General features: G+C 33.0%; 1 protein-coding gene across 2 annotated transcripts; it reads right to left on the bottom strand.

The window, feature by feature from the left end:
* Nucleotides 1-415: 415 nt before the first annotated feature.
* On the bottom strand, nt 416-7,574 carry LOC141673396 (primase homolog protein). Of its 2 annotated transcripts, XM_074480140.1 has the most exons (13): nt 7,313-7,574; nt 6,325-6,446; nt 5,615-5,670; nt 5,480-5,531; nt 5,306-5,395; nt 4,154-4,234; nt 3,867-3,950; nt 3,557-3,622; nt 3,351-3,467; nt 2,912-2,959; nt 2,695-2,780; nt 1,883-1,943; nt 416-724 (listed from the first exon to the last, which is right to left on the bottom strand). In XM_074480140.1, exons 1-13 carry the CDS (start codon nt 7,431-7,433, stop codon nt 629-631), a joined length of 1,080 nt encoding a protein of 359 aa, XP_074336241.1. In that variant the 5' UTR covers nt 7,434-7,574; the 3' UTR covers nt 416-628. The 2 variants fall into 2 exon arrangements, with proteins under 2 accessions (XP_074336241.1, XP_074336243.1); XM_074480142.1 differs by lacking the exon at nt 3,557-3,622.
* Between the last annotated feature and the right edge of the window lie 11,835 nt (nt 7,575-19,409).

Here is a 19,409-nt window from a genome sequence, read left to right as displayed (position 1 = left end):
AATCTAATGCCTAAAATGAACAAGAACACACTACAAATCTGATAATAAAAAATAGTAGCAGATTAGATTTGAGTAAACTTCTCTTCAGTTGTTCTACAGATTCAAAGAGTAAGTTTTACAGATTAGATTTAATATATTAAAAGTAGTTAAGAGTTGATAACAATAATAAAAATAATAAATTAATAATGTAATGCAAGTAATATAATAATAAGAAAATTGTTAAATTTCCGAAATGGGACACTGATGCTTGGTATATTTAATTTTATTTTTTTGTAGCTGGGTAATTTTGGGTTATCTATTGGTTATGTTTTTCACAAATGATTAACCTATAACATTCAAAAGAAAGTAGAAAAATTTTGTGAAGCAGAGTGTTGCCTTAACTTGCCTAATAAAAGGGCGGAGAGAATAATATACATTGTTCGATAGAATTATAAATTATTAACTTAAAGTTAATTAGTACAATCAATCATATATTTCATGAGAAACAAAGTTTGCAGCCGCAATGTATTAAAATGTGGGAAAGCCTTGTACTTGATCAACATTACATACAGCCTTCATACAAAGATTCTGCTGCTGAAGTCCTCATTATATATTCTTACACTGACGTTAATAAATGGACACGACTCGTTCACTTCAGTTGCCTTGTACTAAAATTTGGAGTTTGATATAATACCGCATTACCAATTACGTCCCTCAGAGCACCTGCCCCCAAATTCTTCAGAACCTGTAGTACTCATAAACTTTGTCAGCACTGAATATCATACTTTACCTTTTTATAGTTAGAAGCTAATAGTAGATTGGAAGCTGCTTTAAGTGCTGCTAATAGTATCCGTAACTGTTGGAGTAATGCTTCGATATTAATTGATTTGGTTTCAACAATAGGTGAAAGAATAAATATTAATTGATTCTTACTAATTATGTTTGGACAATTATGTTTTAATTTATACTGGACTTGGTTCTTACTTCTTAGACAATAAGATATATCAAACACATTTTAAATTATTGATTTTTCATGCACATGTCTTTTTATGCTATGTTGCTCCGTTTGCTTATTTATAAACCTTAAAAAAACGAAAAGTAATAGACAATTATATCTGATTACTTTTTCAGAAGTTATAAAAATCCTCTTTCAGGATGCCACGTGTAAAGTGTATTGAACTTTTTTAATATAAAATACGGTCGGCGGTCCTCGTCATCAACCCGATTGCCATTTAGAAATAATAAGATTTATGAGGTGCTTAAGTAGATACAAGGGAGCAATACTGCATTTATCCTTGGTTGATCTGCTATATAACAATTGACATTCTGCGATTAATAAAATTATAAATAACTACATATCAATAACTACGATTAAGTTTTATTATCTCTTTATATTAACTTTGCGTATATTTCAGCCCACAGTATGAGGTAAGAAAAAGTTTCTAGCTTGATTAAGATAAATGTATAGGGTCGTTTGTCTAACTGGTCATATGTCATATTGACTAATAAGTCAAAATCGACTAATGATTATCTACTTGACCTGTGATAGTGAAGTAAGCCAAATAGGCAAGCAAGTACGAATTGCAACAGAGGTACTATTTTGGTCATGTTGATTTGGTGAAGGCAAAAGGGACTACATTGATTTGGAAGTCATGGAAAGAAAAAGAGAAGTGCCCAATTTGTGCCTAATCCATACATATATGAGGAAATATAATGAATGTCGGACCCTTTAAACACAAGGTTAGTGTCCACAAGTATAATCTGTTTTAATATTTACCGAAATTTTAATCTATGGGTTTCTTTTTTGTACAAGGTAATCTTAATATTGCAAATAACCCCAAGGGTTATCTGCAATAACAAAGGAAATTGTAAAAAGAGGGGGGGAATATAAAAAGATGAATACCTCATTTGCATCTTTAAAACAACACAACTCATCTTTTTTAGGCCATTGCACGAGCCAACATCTGATAGAAAAAAAGAGACAGATATGATCACATATATTAAATTTCAAATCAGATGCTTTCTTTAAAAGTCAAATTGATCGGAAAGACTAATAAAGTCAAAAGCTAAGGAATGTTTAATTGTTATAACAAGTTTAACAGCAAATTAAGAATTTCTTGTTCAAATGACACGGTTAGGAGCTAAAAAAGTTGCAGCTCGCATATAAATTGGCCTTTGGTCAAATGAAGGGATGATAAATTGATTCGGGTCAAAAATAATATCTACTACATCGTGCTCAAACATATTATTAATCAAAGAAGCTTTGGCATATCTCGTAATATTTTGCTATTCTCCCACAATATCCCTAGAAGATAGGACTTTTTGACAAGATATATATTTTCCTCCAGTCATTCCCTTCCTCAAGTGTTAACCTATTATATGTAAGTATGTAGACAACAAATAAGGATCCATTCGAAGTTTGTCTTAGCAAGCTTCAAAAGTTAGAACCGGAAAGTTATTAATTAAAGGTATTACTAGGCAACTAATAAGTCAAAAGAACAGAAAATCTGTATCGTCTTGCTTTTGAATAACAAGACTTGTCAGCCCATTGATGACTTAAAACCTCTCAAGCCTCCTGAAGTTTGATGATAACCTAATCTGATATGTCTAATGTTCATCTCAATAGGCTAAGCACGAATCTTAAAAACATATTAACCAAGGGTGAGGATTCAAACGGGACTCTCAAAATAAACAAGCTTGTTTGTAAGTTGTGACCTTTCTTTCCCAAGTCGTCGTGCAAGTTCTTCAGCCAAGACTTGACCAGGCCAGTCACCATCAGTTGCTAGGATAAGTTTTGAAGCCTAGATGATATTAAGGAAAATAATACGCATTATATACATGGAGATATAACCTGAAAATATAATAAAACGAAGCTAATGAACACTGCGAGCATCTCTGGTAGTAAGCACACATTTGACAGAAAACTACCAACCTTGTCTAGATAGTCTTTACAATTCCAAAGATACATAAATCTGGAGTCCTGGATTTACACAAAAGGATGTACATATGGATGTATCAGTATCAGGATAAATGAATTGAAGATCCTGAATAAGATGAGATAAGATGCGTAACTGGAGCCAAAGATAAGATAAGATTTACATTTAATCAATTAATCATGACTGTGGTTAAATCATCCGAACTGGTTTTGACATTGGCTGCTGAAGCAAAATGCAAGACTTGTATTCACATTTTTTGATATATACATATTTATATTGGTCTTCAAATTTCATACAATATTAGTTGAAATGTTTAGGATAAGAATATGCTTCATATGCAGTTCCAATCCCTAAAGATATCTGTCTTAGATTTTGTCCTTTTATTATGTTATTAATAATAAAGATATTCTTAAGTTATTAGTAAAAGATATAAACCTTGTCTGGAGACGGCAACTCTTTGGATGAAACTTTCTGTGGTGCACCATCAGGAACACTAACACAATTTGCAAGTCCAGCCTGCTCCATTGAGAGCTTATCAATTTCACCTTCAACCTATAGGTAACATTAGAGTCTTCAGTATTATTAATCACACAGAGACAGAAAATAGTTACTAAAAAAAGCAGTGTGATCAAGTACTTTACAATGATTATCACATCTGCTTCTTTTATGTCATCAAGTCCATACAATATTTTTTCTGTGCCCTTCTCCTACGGATTAGGAACAGAAAGATAAGATTTTGTACAGCACATCCATGCAAGTAATCATAATAGTTGAAGACGGAATAAGAAACAGATGCAGTGGATACTGTTATAGTTTTAATTAGGGTCACCGTTTTGTGGTAAGCCTTAGTACACGATAATACGGAAATGCTTATTCCTAGTGAACTCCACCATGTTCAGAATTCACTACTTATTTTATACATAATTCAAAGACAATAATTGATATAGGTACCTGCCAAAATTTTTTGTTGATAATGTTCCTGTATTTGCAATTTATAATCACTCCGTTTCTTTTGTAAGTAAAAGCAATGATATCCTGTAAAATGAACAGACGTGGATATGGAATGATTAAAATGATCTGAAATTTGAGTATCGCCCAATTATATATCTAATAGAAAATGTAATCAATGAGATGGCTCCTTAGTTCTAAAATTCAAATTGGCAACAAGCTAAGGTAAGAGTTGTTCATTGCAATTATGACCCTCTAAAAATCATAATTATGCTTTTCAACTGTCTAACCTGGTCAGTTGATAGTTGCATAACAGAGTTTTTCTGCAAAACTTCTTCGGATATCATTCTATCAGCAAAATATGCAGTCAGCTGAAACATTATTCAAAAATAAATATAATCATTTTATATAAATTTTATGGAAGATAACTGATGATATCTGCAGAAACTAAAACATCGGTAGATTGCTGAAAAAGTAAACCACATGCTGTCACTGTAAAGGTCACATATAAGTTCCACGAAACAAAAGAAAATACTGCACGCTGCAAGGCTTTAGAAAAATTTAGTCATCCTCGTGCAAATTGATTTTTAACATACTTCTCAAGTCTATTTAATGCACTAAAATTATTCATAATTACTGAAAGTCCTGATATACCTGTTTTGTTGATATAAATAAAATAATAACTCCAACACAGCTAATAATTATTCAGACTATGCGAACTAATATTATTATTCAAAGAAAAAAAGTACTGTATAATACGCAAATTTAAAGTAGAGGGCTAGAAGCAAAATAGTTTAATTGGTGCGATATAAATATTGGAAAAAATATAGGGACAATTTCCCGTAAAAAATCCACTTGGGCCAATTATTGAAGCAAAAGTGAGGATGGAATTTCTGACCAATCATGAGGGTTATCTCTCCACTAGACTTATTTGATAAAAAATATGAATTTATAATTAAATTAAAACACACTTGGACCAAGAAAGCTTACAATTTTTCGAAGAGGCTCAAAATTGTTCTTCACGGGAGATTGCCAAAAAACTATCTTATACATGACAACTCATATTATTAACTGATCTCATAAATAAATGAAGTCAGGCAGCCTACAATACTTATTTTGTCAGCAATCACTCAATATAGCAGGAGAAATTAAGTCCTAAATATGTGGTGAAATATAATCCTATCGTTTACTATAGTTTAATAGGTAATCTATCTCTTCCCATTGCATATAGTTTACTTGTTATATATATTAACTGCAGTCTCAGCATAATTGGTATTGAATGTACCACGTGCAAGAGTACTTACCACAACAACTTTAGAGCCCCCTAGAAATCAATGCAAGAGAAAGTAGCATCATGCAAAACCAGTTCAAATATGCCCAATTTTATGGAAGGAATTCCTTACTAATACTCTAAGAGTGCAAGTGAAAAGGGTAATAAGTACCTCATGGCTAAGTGGCTCCAATCCCAGACTCTCTTCTGTTTTCCTGGATAAGTTTAATTTGTTATCTTGGTTTACAGAATCTGCAAAGACCTGCAATTGAAGTTATTACCAGGTCGAAACTATGACTTCCAAATATCAGATCAAATTACAATAGTTAAGCATGTATTACTTTACCCGATCTGCCCATCCACATTCCATACGGAAACACCTCCACATTGCAAATTCCCTAAAGCACCAAATAGAATAAGGTGTGAAAGAGTTTTATAACTTGCTCACATGCATGAATACGTTGCTTAAATGCTTACATACTTGTTTTGATTAATATGAAAAGATAAAGTCCTCTCCAAAGATCGTCCACCTTTACACTGTCTCAACAGAAAAAAAAATGATTATAAGTGAACCAACGTAACAATGCCACAATCTGAAAGGGCAAATAGATTTTCTACATTTGGAACCAGTAGAGGAAATTCATTGTTCGGAGGAACAAACCTGACTCAATCTTAAGGTGTATTTTTTGTGTCTATACTCTTGAATACATGTACCTGAACTACTTAAAATTGACGATTTCGCCCAGATTAATAGTGGTATATTTACCCTCAGTTGAACCTTTATTAACGATTCCATTTTTTTTCTTTTTTACTTTAACTCTCTCTATATACATGCATGCCTGGAATCTGATAGCTTTTCATTGTTGTTTATATCCAAAATGACATATCACTTGAAGTCAACTACAGAACTTGTAAAAACTATCTAAGCAGAGTGCCATGGCATCTACTTAAATTAAGTTCAATAAAAATTCAGTGCAAAGTTTAAGCTTGTGGGACGTAATTGTCCATAAAAATTTACTCGTACGAATACTTGTGATCACACTGTTAAAGCAACTACAGAGTACTAGAAATATCGGGCCGGCAGTGAAATTTACTTCTAGGTTCTATCTAATATATATGGAATGGTGCAAAAAAACAAGGATTCTAACAAAAAAAAGAGAACAATTAAGAAAAAAGTTTAAGAAATAAAACCTTTGGACAGGTAAGGATAATGTATTGGCCAGCAGAAGTAAAATCGAAGTTGATCCCAACATCCACAATCTTCTGCTTCATTTCACTCAATTTATCTGCCTCTTTTACAGGTTTTTCCAAATCTAGTTCAAAATTACAAAGTGTATCCAACAGTTACATTAAAAAGGATCCTTGCTGAAATATAAAGAATTCAAAAAACTATATGTATGGCCTTATTACTTTGAATGAAATATGAAATAAATCAATGACTTCCGACAAGAAAAAAAGTCCAAGAACTCAGGAATATTGCCTATTTTGCACCAAACCCCTTATTCAGTAAATTATGGTTACTGAAAATCATCCCTGATGTCCATATGGTTGAGCCTATATGAGATATCTCACTAACTTCTAAATGAAGTCTACTTAAAAGTTCTAAATGAGTGTAAAGGCAAATAAATATCCACTCTAATGTGATCCCTGACGCTATGAGAAACAAAACTAACTTGATCATGTACAATATACAACAACACTTACCCTCTGGGTGAAATGAAATCTATAAAATAAGGCGACTATTGAACGAAGTATACCTACTTTCACAGGCATTTAACGTAGTTTTTAATCTCATATAAATATAGGTCGTGTTCTTTGGATAACCCATTTTACGGTGAGAACTTAAAGAACAATCATTGTGCACTCCTAAAAAAGAACAAATGCAGATTTCTTAACATATTTCGATAATTTTTTCGCACAGGGAACAATCTACACTTTAAAAAAAAATATACAAAACAATACAAACAATATTCACAAATGAAACACCCGAGTTCCAAGTCAACGACTTAACATATATCAAGCCATTCAACAATTTATAACAGACAATTAGAACTTGTAAGCTCATGCTTATGAACCCATTTTAACATCTAATCTAATTCATGTAAGATGTTACAAGAAACATATATATACATATATATATATATACACGTTGGTGAAATTACAAGAGTGCCACAAGTACCTGGTTCCCGGGAGAATCTGGCATGAGTGAAGAATCGAAAAGAGTGAAAAAGAGAGAAGGGTTTTGTTGAACGGGTGAAAAATGGTAATGGGTGTGCTTGATATCGCACAAACAACTGCATTCCTTAACTTTGTTTCACCCAGCTTTGTTGCTGTTCCTAGTACTGGTTTGAACTTTGTTAAAACTTGTTAAAAGTACTCATCACACAAGCTTATCCCAGGACCATGGAGTTGAGCAGTTTGGATTTTATTTTCATATACTCCATGCGTCCCCATTGTTACAAGATATAATCTTTTTTATATTTTTCTCTGAATAAAGTTTAAATATTTTATTTTTATTTAGAAATAGAATTTTTTTTAAAAAAAAATAGAACTATACTTTATATTAATCTTAGAATGCGTGTAAAACACTCTCTTAGAAACAATAACAATCTTAAAATGCGTGTAAGACACTCTCTCAGAAACAATAACAATTGACGGGGACTGAGAGAATATTATTTACAGGTAAACCCAAAAAAATTAATTAAATGATAAATTAATAATTTATTAATATATTAATTTGTAAATATATGTCGCTTATTAATTTTTTAAACATTATATATTTTATATATGCGATGTACAGACTTTTTATAATCTTACATATTTTATTTAAAATTTAAATATAAATTTAATTTCTAAATTGTTCATTTAATATTTTTTAAATGACATGATTTAATGATAAATATATTAAGCATTGTTCATAACATTTTTAAGAAAAGGTATCTAAAAGAAATATTGTTACCCATTCAGATATATATATATATTTTTATCGATATTCACTATTTTTTTAATTAAAAATTAAGTTAATTTAGATGAATAGTATACGAATTATGTTGATTCTGATATTAACTGTTGAACAAAATTGAAGTTGTATATATAACTCAACAATACTGGTTTGGATAATTCATATAGAATAAGGACTTTGAAATTATCTATATTTTACTAGAATCAGTACAGGTTGTTTATTGAGTATATACACAAAGGTTTTGGTAGTTACAGTGAAGAAGACGTCAATAATGATTCGTATGAAATTCATTAACATGTTTAGACATCGGAGGAATAAGATTGGAGTCATTCGAAAAAGTTATCAGAATCAGTGTAAAGATCTCAAGGATTACTAGTGAAGTTGGTTATATCTGATAGAAGATTTGACAATGATTTGAGAAGATATAGTACAGAGGCCTGAGAGCGAAACTAGTCACCTGTGAACCAGACCATTGTACTATGTGTCGGTGATTCGTGAAAGGAAAATGAGTATTATCATTCGGAAGATTCTCGAGTGAGGATTCGTGTTCGGGAATACATGTTTCATGTTTCAGACGAAGACTCAAGAAAGAAGACTTGAAGACAGGACAGCTTTGGGATTGCAGTACTCTACGAAAACTAAGTCAAAGTGATCACTACCTTTTAGTAGGAGTCACCCTGATCAGTATATTGGAGGTCAGAAGCAATATCCTAGAAATACAGTTCAAAATTGAAGTACAGGAACTGATCTTGACTTGGTACAAGTCTCAGGGAATAAATAATAGCAAAAAGAAAATCTGAAGTGTAGTTTTATTACCCTTGATCGCAAGTAAGTATACAATGCGCATTGTTCAATTATTTTCCCAACCAAAATGCTTCTTTAGCTATATAAGGAAGCTTAGGTCGCAACTTAGAAATGCGGAGGAGAGAGGAAAAGCCTTGCATGTGCTATCATGGCGAACAGAGAATCAATTATATGCATCCAAGGTACCATGGTCGCCAGTGAGGAGGTCATGCATAGAATCTAAGTAAAACCCCCCATCTACTTGCCTTCTAGGTCGTAAGTAATGGAATTTGGCTAAGGCAAATATTCTCTAGCTTTTCCAGTCACAGGTAAGGTTAATTAGGGCAATTCAGGTCGCAAGTTAGATTGAAAGGGATTTCAAGGACGTACCAAGTCACAAGTAAAATGTCTATGCATCCTTGGTATATCAACTAACTCCTCATTGCTAGCTAGTAGTCGCCATTATTGTTTTCAAGGTCAAGGGAGTTGGTTCTAGCCTTTTATGGTCGCAAGTAATACTATACATGATTCTTGGTCGCAAGAAACATGGAAACTATCAAATCTTCTAAGACAAAGTCCCTTTTGTGCTATCTAGTCGCCGGTAACTTGTTTTTAAGCCAACAGAGTCGCACTTAGCTTGTGGGAATTGTTCCAAGTACTACAATGTGTTTTTGGTCGCCAGTAAATCAACATGGATCTCAAGGGACGCAAGTAAATTGATATACACAAGCTGTCAACTAAAAATGCATGGACACAAACAAGCCACGTATCCTTCTTCTCTCCTATAACCTATCAGCATATATAATCAAAGAAAGCAGCGGAATGAAAAACACAATACACAGTAAACTCTCTCAAGAATATTCAAAGCGAAGCTCTGCAGAATTTACTTCTCGGAGAATTGTTCGATTTCATTTATTGAAATTAAGGAGAGAAGTGCTGCCCAATCTGATTCACACCTTGTTAAAGTCTTACATTTTGTAGTGCTGCCCAATCTGATTCACACCTCATTAAAGTCTTACATTTTGTTATACTCATTATTTGTAGCCTCTTTGTGTTGATTTTGGTCGTTGTTGGTTGTACGGAGTCTGGGTGTAACACCCCCTTTTTAATAATAAAAGGAGATATTACTTAAAATCCATAAACCTGCAAACAGAGCACTAATATATTTCTAAACAATAATTAAATATTCTAAAAATCTCCATCAATAATATTAGATCTCCAAACTGTCTAAACCAATAATATAAATGCCAAATTCTCTAAATAAATAATTAAGTCTAAATAATAATAAAATCAGAAATCCTAATCGATAAATGGGGTAACTCTCCATCACACAGTCCCGGATTCCCCTAAGCACCTGCCAGAAAAAGAATACGGCATGAGCCAAACGCCCAGTACTGATTTGGAATACAATTTATAAAATAAAGAAATCAGAAATAAATAATCAACAATTTATAATAAAAGAACAATTTTAAAAATAAGTAAGGCTGAAGCAATGAGGGGTTAGGATATTTCATACCGAGATCAGAACAGATACAAATACACACATCATAGGGTACCTAATGTGTGCAACATAATGTATAATGTGTACGGCATATACAACGTCACCATAAATCAAATCAAAAATCAAACTCTGGGTGCACCCACGTATCCTGAACAAATATCAAATGCGCAAAAGCTCCTCCCAAGAGCTAACAGAAGGATACGCCGTGACCAATCACACTGTCACGGAAGTGTCATGTCACTGGTGCCGCAATGACATGGTTGTAGTACCCTTACATCTGGTTACCTCGGTATACCCTAAATCACATTAAGGGTTCAAAATAAAATATCCTTGCAAAAATTAAAATCACCCGAGACAAGTAATTCAAATTTCCAAAACAGAGGGTGTCATAACTAATTTTTGAAAATCGCATAAACAGATATTTACGATTTTCCAAATCATTTTTAAAATAATTTCGGAAGCCAGAAAAAGTCAAATCAAATATTGAATGAGCAAGATACAGAAGAACTGAACGAATAAAATATTTCTAAATGCTAAGAGGAGCGGCGCTGAATAAAAGGGGGGGACAGAATCTGTACCTTGAACGTAGCAACCAAAACCCCTAAAGAAATCTGCAACCGCTTAGCTAATTTTAGACTCTCAATCTAGTGACAAAATTATAATCTAATGTTAGGCATGTATAATTATTTATTTCCCTTTTTTCACTATAACTAATTATCAAACCTAACCTCCATATTTGATATTTTAAATTATTTATTATCAACTCATGTTATTATATAGATTATTTCACTTCGTGCGGAACGTTTCCAAGTCACATCAAACCATCTAAACTTTAACAAATTTCTTACCATAATTTGAACACACATAACTTTATTTGGTAACATATATCAATTATTATATAATAATACCAAATAAAATGAAGATTTTATAAGATACATCTATCTAGGCCGCAATAAACTTTAACATTATTATAAAATCAGGATCTAGTTTATAACATCAGTATAAATGATAACTTAATAAAGTTAATATTAAATAATAAATAATTGAAACAAATACCCTCATCTTTATAAATCTCCCGACTTAAAGTTACATGATATAGTAGATGAAATATATAATCTCAATGACCTTAATAAATTAATCAAAAGTTCCAAGAAAAATTGGTTTAATAAACTTAAGAGCACAATTTAAATACAAAGAATTATAAAAACAAACTAGCATATAAATGCAGTGGCAGCAAACATGTTGTTAGACATGTTAAATTTGATATAATAGTTATATTTTAAATGTAAAGCAATTATCCCAATAATGACTGTAACATAACTTATATATTAATAAAAGGAATTACAAACCCCGCCCTAAGTATAAATAAAAGATCTTAACATGTACGGTTATATAATGCATAAATTGAACACTGTAAAACAAACACTATAATTAAGTTATCAAATTAGTTCAAAACGATTTGACAGGACCATGTCAATATTAAAGACATTTTATAGAATCAAAAGTAGCATCTAATAATGGACAATTAATGAATAGTAAAGAAGTGTACCAGATGCGGTAGGGAGAAAAGAATCGTTTGCACCTTATGTACTCACCTACTCTTCGCCGGGTTGCTCTCTCAGAATATTTTTGTATTAGGGTTTATACAATATTTATATACACGACTTGGTTATAACAAACCGATTTCTATTCTAATTAGAAATTTAAGTTTATATCCAACTATTTTTTTTAAATAGATTTTATTATTATTATTATTATTAGTACTACTACTACTACTACTTTATCTAAAATATATAAAATTCATGTATATTACACTGGGAGTGCTTCGGGTTTGTAGATTTGATTTTGGGTTTTGTTGGTTTTGACTTGACTGGTTTGGTATTGTTGGCTGACTGGGTTATCCTATTTTGAGACGAGTTATTGCGAATTTTTCTTAGATCTAAAAATATGAGTTCTCAGAAGGTCAGTAGTATTAAAGTTCCTCAGTTCGATAAATTGAGATACAATCTATGGAAGAAGAAAATGCTTTTATATATTCGGGCGTCAAATCCAGAGTATATGAGGGTATTAAAAGAAGGAAGACATGTGTCGATGAAGGATCATCCGGAGTTGCCTAATATGAGGCTTTCATGTACTGAAGCAGAATTGAGTGCTCGTGACAAAGAACTGATAGCTCTAGATGAAGGCCTGCGGCTTATTTTGGTGAATTCAATGGATGATGATATGAGCCACCAAATTATGGTCTGTGAGAGTGTCAAGCACATGTGGGAGACCATAGAATTGCTTATGGAAGGAACTGAAGATGTTAGGCAGAATCGACTGGATATCTTGACTTCGCAACATGAGGTGTTTAAATCCTTGCCTAGAGAAAACATAACACAAGTCTTTGAAAGACTTAATAAATTGTTGAATGAGTTAAGTATTTATGGCAAGACTTATCCTCAGAGAGAAGTCAACAGGAATTTTATGTTGGTCCTACCTCACCATCTAAAGAACAACGCTTCATCTTTCGTGAGCGTGTTGACTTTAAAACCATGACACTTGAAAAGTTGTATTGTAAGCTGAAGACTCATGAAATGGAGCAGGAACAAAGGAAGATCATCTATGGTGGTGGAACAGTTGATAGCAAGAATTTTTAACTACTCAAGACAACTGCTCCTATAGCCAGTGAAATCAAAGAGTTTGACATTACTGCTGAAAATCCTATGTCTGAAACTGAAGCGCTCTTTGAAGCTGATATGGATGATGGAAGCCTCTCTGGTAATCCTAGTGGCTACTATACCATCGAGGAGCTGCAAGGAATGAAAGATCCTACTATGGCCAACTTAGCTGGGATGTTCAGTAACATGAGGTTTAGAAGGAATCAAGGCTTTAGGGGTTCTGGAAGCAGCAATCGTGGTAAGAGGTCAAGTTCATCTTCTGGATCAGGTTACAAGATAGGGATGGTTGATCGAAGCAGATTTAGATGCTACAATTGTGATGAGGTCATGCACTTTGCCACTGAGTGCAGAAAGTCTCAACAAGCAAAGGATAAAGGCAAAGCTTATCAGAAGAAGGATTTATGTAGCTCAAGGAAATACCCAATGAAGTCTTACATAGCTGAGGGGAAGAGCCGGGATGACACTGACGATGAAGAAGAACAATTTGGGAATCTTGCATTAATGGCAGAATCTTCATCTCAGGTAAAATTTCCAACTATTCGTGTTTTACCTCCAGATAACTTGTGTTAGAATGAACACTTTGTCGCCTTCAGGAAGACTGTCCTAGTGTATGAAAATGTTGTTTTTCATCACTATCTTAAGGCTCGATGCAATACAAAGGAATGCATTGAATAACATAATGTCGTAAAAGAAGTGTACAGAAATGTTAGTACTATACTAAGATGTACTCTACTTGATGTCGAAGACCTTAAAGTAGAACTTAAGAAAGTTAAAGATGAAAATGATAAGTTAATTCTAGATAGGGTCAGTGTTGAGAATCTTAAGCAACCCAATAAATATTTAGAGCTTAAGATTACTAAGCACCTTGAGACAGAGGAAGAGCTAAGGAACAAGAATGCAGAATTAGAAACTAAATTGCATGCTTTTACTGATTCTGCAAATTTTGCTAAGAAGCTCATTGCTGATCAAGTAGTAGGCGGAAAGGTTAGGATATGACTAGACTATGATGAACTTAAAAAAGCTTCTAAGAAACGAGTAGTTGAAAATGATCCTGTAGAGAAATTTGTGAATCATCCTAGTACACCTCATGTTCTTAAGGAAGCTAAGAAGTCTTTGTTTAAGACAATTATTGATGAGCTCTTTGATGAAGATAATCTTTATATTCATCATGAGATGCTTGTTGAGGATCTGGAGCTCTCAAGGAGACTAAAGACAAAGAAACCTATGTCTGTTGCTAGTGACTCTGACTTATCTTTTGTCGGACTAAGTTTACTTCCAAGAATAAAAGGAATAGAAGTAAAAATGGCAGGACATGAACTAATGGCCCTAGGAAGTTATGTAATAATTGTGGTTCTATTGGACACCTTACTCATGCTTGTAGAAAGGTTAAAGTAGACAATGTTAAGAATGCTTATGTGCATAACATGCCTAACATGCCTAAAGTTTCAAAGTGTGATAAATCTGTTTACATGCCATGTGTAGTATCTTTCATGTACACTTATCTTGATTCCCACACTCACATAATACATCTCATGATCATGATAAGCATGCTAGGAAGAATAGTGGTAGATCAAAGAATGTAAGCCCTCCTAAAGCTATGACAGTGGCACCTATCACCAAGCCCAAGAGCAAGTCTGTTGGTGCTTCTGAAAGTGACAAGGAAACAATCAATAATAAAACAAAATTGTTAAAACTATCAATGTTGTTAAGATAAATGTTATATATTCAAATGCTTCGAAGTCTTCTGGACCCAACTTAGTTTGGGTACCAAATAAAACTTAATCATCTTTGTTTTCAGGGCATTAAGCAGAAGAAGGTCATGTAGATTTTGGACAGTGGATGTTCAAGGCATATGACTAAAGATAGAGTCCTGCTATCAAAGGTGGTTGAGAAATCTGGCCCAGTAGTTACTTTTGGAGATGACAACAAAGATTACACTACGGGATATGGCTATTTGGAAATTGGCAATGTCATCATTGAAGAAATATCTCTGGTAGAAGGTCTTATGCATAATCTCCTCAGTATCAGTCAATTATGTGACAAAGGATGCAAAGTATTGTTCAAGAAGGAGAAATGTTTGATCTTTAATCAGAAGAATGAGAAGCTAACTCTCAATGGATTTAGAAAGGGTGATTTGTCCGTAGCTGACTGGAATTCTGATGTGCTTCAATGGTAAAGCCTCTCCAGATGAAAGTTGGTTATGGCATAAGAAGGTCTCCCACTTGAACTTCAAGACCATGGATTTTTTGGTTAAGGGGGAATTGGTGAGAGTATTGCCCGAGATGAAATTCAGTTCGGATGGACTTTGTGAAGCATGTGAGAAGAGAAAGTCAAAGAGGGCATCACACAAGAAGAAGACAATGACTGACATCACTGAACCACAACAACTCCTTTATATGGATTTGTTTGGCCCTATCAATATCATGTCTATATCTAGAAAGAAATATGGATTAGTGATTATTGATGACTATTCCATATACACGTGGGTGTTATTCTTATATTCAAAGGATGAAGCAGCTGATATGATTATTGATCACATCAACAAGATTGAGTTAGAAGCTGGAGTGCCTGTGCGAACAATCAGATTAGATAATGGAACATAATTCAGAAATGCAAAGCTGAATGATTTATGTGTCGAGAAATGCATCTCAAGACAGTTTTCAACACCAAGGACTCCACAACAAAATGGAGTGGTTGAGAGGAAGAATCAAACATTGGTTGAAGCTGCAAGGACTATACTTAATGAAGCCAATCTTCCTACCTACTTTTGGGCTGAAGCAGTTAACACTGCGTGCTATACTCAAAACATAATCCTGATCAACAAGCTGTATGAGAAGACCCTTTATGAGTTAATGGCCAACAAGAAACCATCAGTGAAATACTTTCACATGTTTGGAGGAAAGTGCTTTGTGCTTAAGGACGATGAGCATCTTGGCAAGTTTGATGCTAAAGTTGAAGAATGTATCTTTCTGGACTATTCTCTGGATTGAAAGGCTTATAGGGTGTATGTGATTAGTGATAAAAAAGTTATGGAAAGCCTTAATGTAATATTTGATGATACCAAGCTCCCAAGTATTCAGAAGGAAGATGATAGTGATAATCTTGATGTTGAATATCTTTCTGATGGAGAATATGAACCTGAAGTTGTTCCAAACAACAATGGCAATGATCCTGATGATCATAGTTCTGATGCAGACTCTGAAGGTAATGGTCATGAGACAAGTACTGATAGTCACACTATCTCAGGGACTAGTCCTCAAGCTTCAGATTCTGGAGATCAAGCTGGCAACAACTCAGGGGAAGCAGAACAGGGAGAAGAATAAGGATCCGGTAGTCAGACTCAACATAATTCTGGCAATGCTGAGTCGTCAAGGGATAGTCTACTAACACATAGAGTATGGAGTAAAGAAAATCCTCGAAATTTGATACTTAGTGATCCAGACAGTGGAGTCAAGATTTGAAAAGCTATAGCAAATGAATGTTTATATTATGGGTTTCTATCTAAAATGGAGCCAAAGAAATTATATGAAGCTCTTGGGGATCCTGATTGGGTGATTGGGTAAAGTACAGGAACTGATCATGACTTGGTACCACCCTCAGGGAATAAATGAGAGAAAAAAGAAAATCAGAAGTGTAGTTTTATTACCCTTGGTCGCAAGTAAGTATACAATGAGAATTGTTCAATTATTTTTTAAGTCAAAATGTTTCTTTAGCTATACAAGGAAGCTTATGTCGCAACTTAGAAATGAGAAGGAGAGAGGAAAAGACTTGCATGTGCTATCATGGCCCACAGAGAATCAATTCTATGCATCCAAGGTACCATGGTCGCCATTAAGGAGGTCATGAATAGAATCTAAATAAAATCTCCCTTCTACTTGCCTTCTAGGTCGAAAGTAATGGAATTTGGATAAGGTAAATACTCTCTAGCTTGTCCAATCACAAGTAAGGTTAATTAGAGCAATTCAGGTCGCAAGTTAGATTGAAAGCGATTTCAAGGAGGTACCAAGTCGCAAGTAACATGTCTATGCAGCCTTGGTATCACAACTAACTCCCCCTTGCTAGATAGCAGTCACCACTAAGGTTTTCAAGGCCAAGAGAGTTGGTTCTAGCCTTTTATGGTCGCAAGATTGATTATACATGGTTCTTGGTCGCAAGAAATATGGAAACTATCAAATCTTCTAAGGCAGAGTCCCTACTATGTTATCTAGTCGTCGGTAACTTGTTTCTAAGCCAATTGAGTCGCAAGTTAGCTTGTGGAAATTATTCCAAGTACTACAATGTGTTTTTGGTCGCTATTAAATCAACATGAATCTCAAGGGACGCAAGTAAATTGATTTACACAAGCTGTCAACTAAAAATGCATGGACACAAACAAGTCATGTAACCTTCTTCTCTCCTACAACCTATCAACATATATAATCAAAGAGAGCAGCAGGTTGAAAAACACAACACATAACAAACTCTCTCAAGAATATTCAAAGCGAAGCTCTGCAGAATTTACTTCTCAAAGAATTGTTCGATTTCATTTATTGAAATTAAGGAGAGAAGTGCTGCCCAATCTGATCCACACCTCATTAAAGTCTTACATTTTGTTACACTCATTATTTGTAGCCTCTTTGTGTGTATTGATTATCATTTGATAAAGAAGCTATAGATTTTTAGGGTGATAAAAAGAACCATAGATTGATAGCTATTGTATTTGGTTATATTTATACTTGTTGCTCGAATCATTTGTATTCGGAGTTGTAAGCAACCTTTTGCGGTTTTAATTTCTTAATAACAAGAATTATTATGTGAATCTCCTTCTGTTTGTTTGTTTCATTTTTAGTTTTGATTTTCGCTGCATTAAGTTGATAAAAACGAATAACATACATTCACCCCCCTATATGTACCTGTTGGACCTAATATTAACTTCTCTTCATCTTTGAATTAATAGTTTATATTATTTTGAATTAAGCCGAGATTCATTACACCGACCAAATCCAACTAATTGGTTTAGTTTTATTATAATTTTTTAACCTGGATTAATAGGATCAATTGTATAATGTGTTTTTAGTCTGAATGAATAATATAATTATTTTATAATTTGCCCAGTTTAATAGTATAATTTTATTAGCCAGATTAATAATATTTATTGTTTTGTTTTAACTAGAGACACATTATACCAACCAAATCCAACTAACTATATCTAGTTTTTAAAATTTAAATATAAATTTAATTTCTTAATTTGTTCATTTAATATTTTTAAATGACATGATTTAATGATAAATATATTAATCAATGTTCACGACATTTTTAAGAAAGTTATCTGGAAAAAATATTGTTACCCATTCAGTTATATATTTTTATTGATATATCTACGTGTGGTCACTATTTTTTTAATTAAAAGTTAAGTTAATTTACATGAATAGTGTACGAATTATGTTTATTCTGATATTAACTTCTCTTCATCTTCGTATTAATAGTTTATATTATTTTGAATAACCCGAGATTCATTACACCGACCAAATCTAACTAATTAGTTTCGTTGTGTTATAATTTTTTTAACCCGGATTAATAGGATCAATTGCATAATGTGTTTTTAGTCTGAATGAATAGTATAATTATTTTATTTTAGTCCAGTTTAATATTATAATTTTATTAACCAGATCAATAATATTTATTATTTTATTTTAACCTGATACACATTATACCAATCAAATCCAACTATTTATATCTATTTTTTTTTAATTTTTTATTTTAGTTCGTCTAATTTTATTTTAACTCGGATGAAAAGTGTAAATTATTTTGAAATAAATAATATTTAAATTTTGTTGATATATTAAAGATCAATTTTAGAATTTCATTGAATAACAATTAAATTAGTAGAATAAATTGATTTCAATATCAATTTGAATAATATAGACCTCATTATGAATTAGAATTTAAATGGGTATAAGAGGTTGACTTTAATATTGATTAGAATTGATATGGATCGAAATAAACCCTGATTGTGTAATTAATATCGCATTAATTATACTCGGTTTGGGCTACCAATGAAGCCCATTTTAAAGAGACCCAAAACCCTGAAGATTAATTAATTTCGTAATTAATTAACATGGGTAAAATCAGCTGATTAGTAAAGTCCAAATAAGGATATAATTTCATGGAGATTGGCCTTCAAGAAACCTCATAGGACAAGGAAACAATTTCTTGTATTCTAGGACTCCAAAGTCCACTCTAAATCTGAGACATGTCCACCAAGTCTCATAACCCTAATCCAACTCAAGGAATCCCATGCCTATATAAGGGGCCTCACCCCGCAAATTAGGACTATGTTTTTGACTTGATCCCTAGCATTCAACAAGGTACGTAGGCATCTTGTGAAAGC

The sequence above is a fragment of the Apium graveolens genome, chromosome 1, assembly GCF_009905375.1.
Source record: "Apium graveolens cultivar Ventura chromosome 1, ASM990537v1, whole genome shotgun sequence".
Classification (NCBI taxonomy): Eukaryota; Viridiplantae; Streptophyta; class Magnoliopsida; order Apiales; family Apiaceae; genus Apium; species Apium graveolens.
This window is presented reverse-complemented; position numbering and strand designations above follow the sequence as displayed.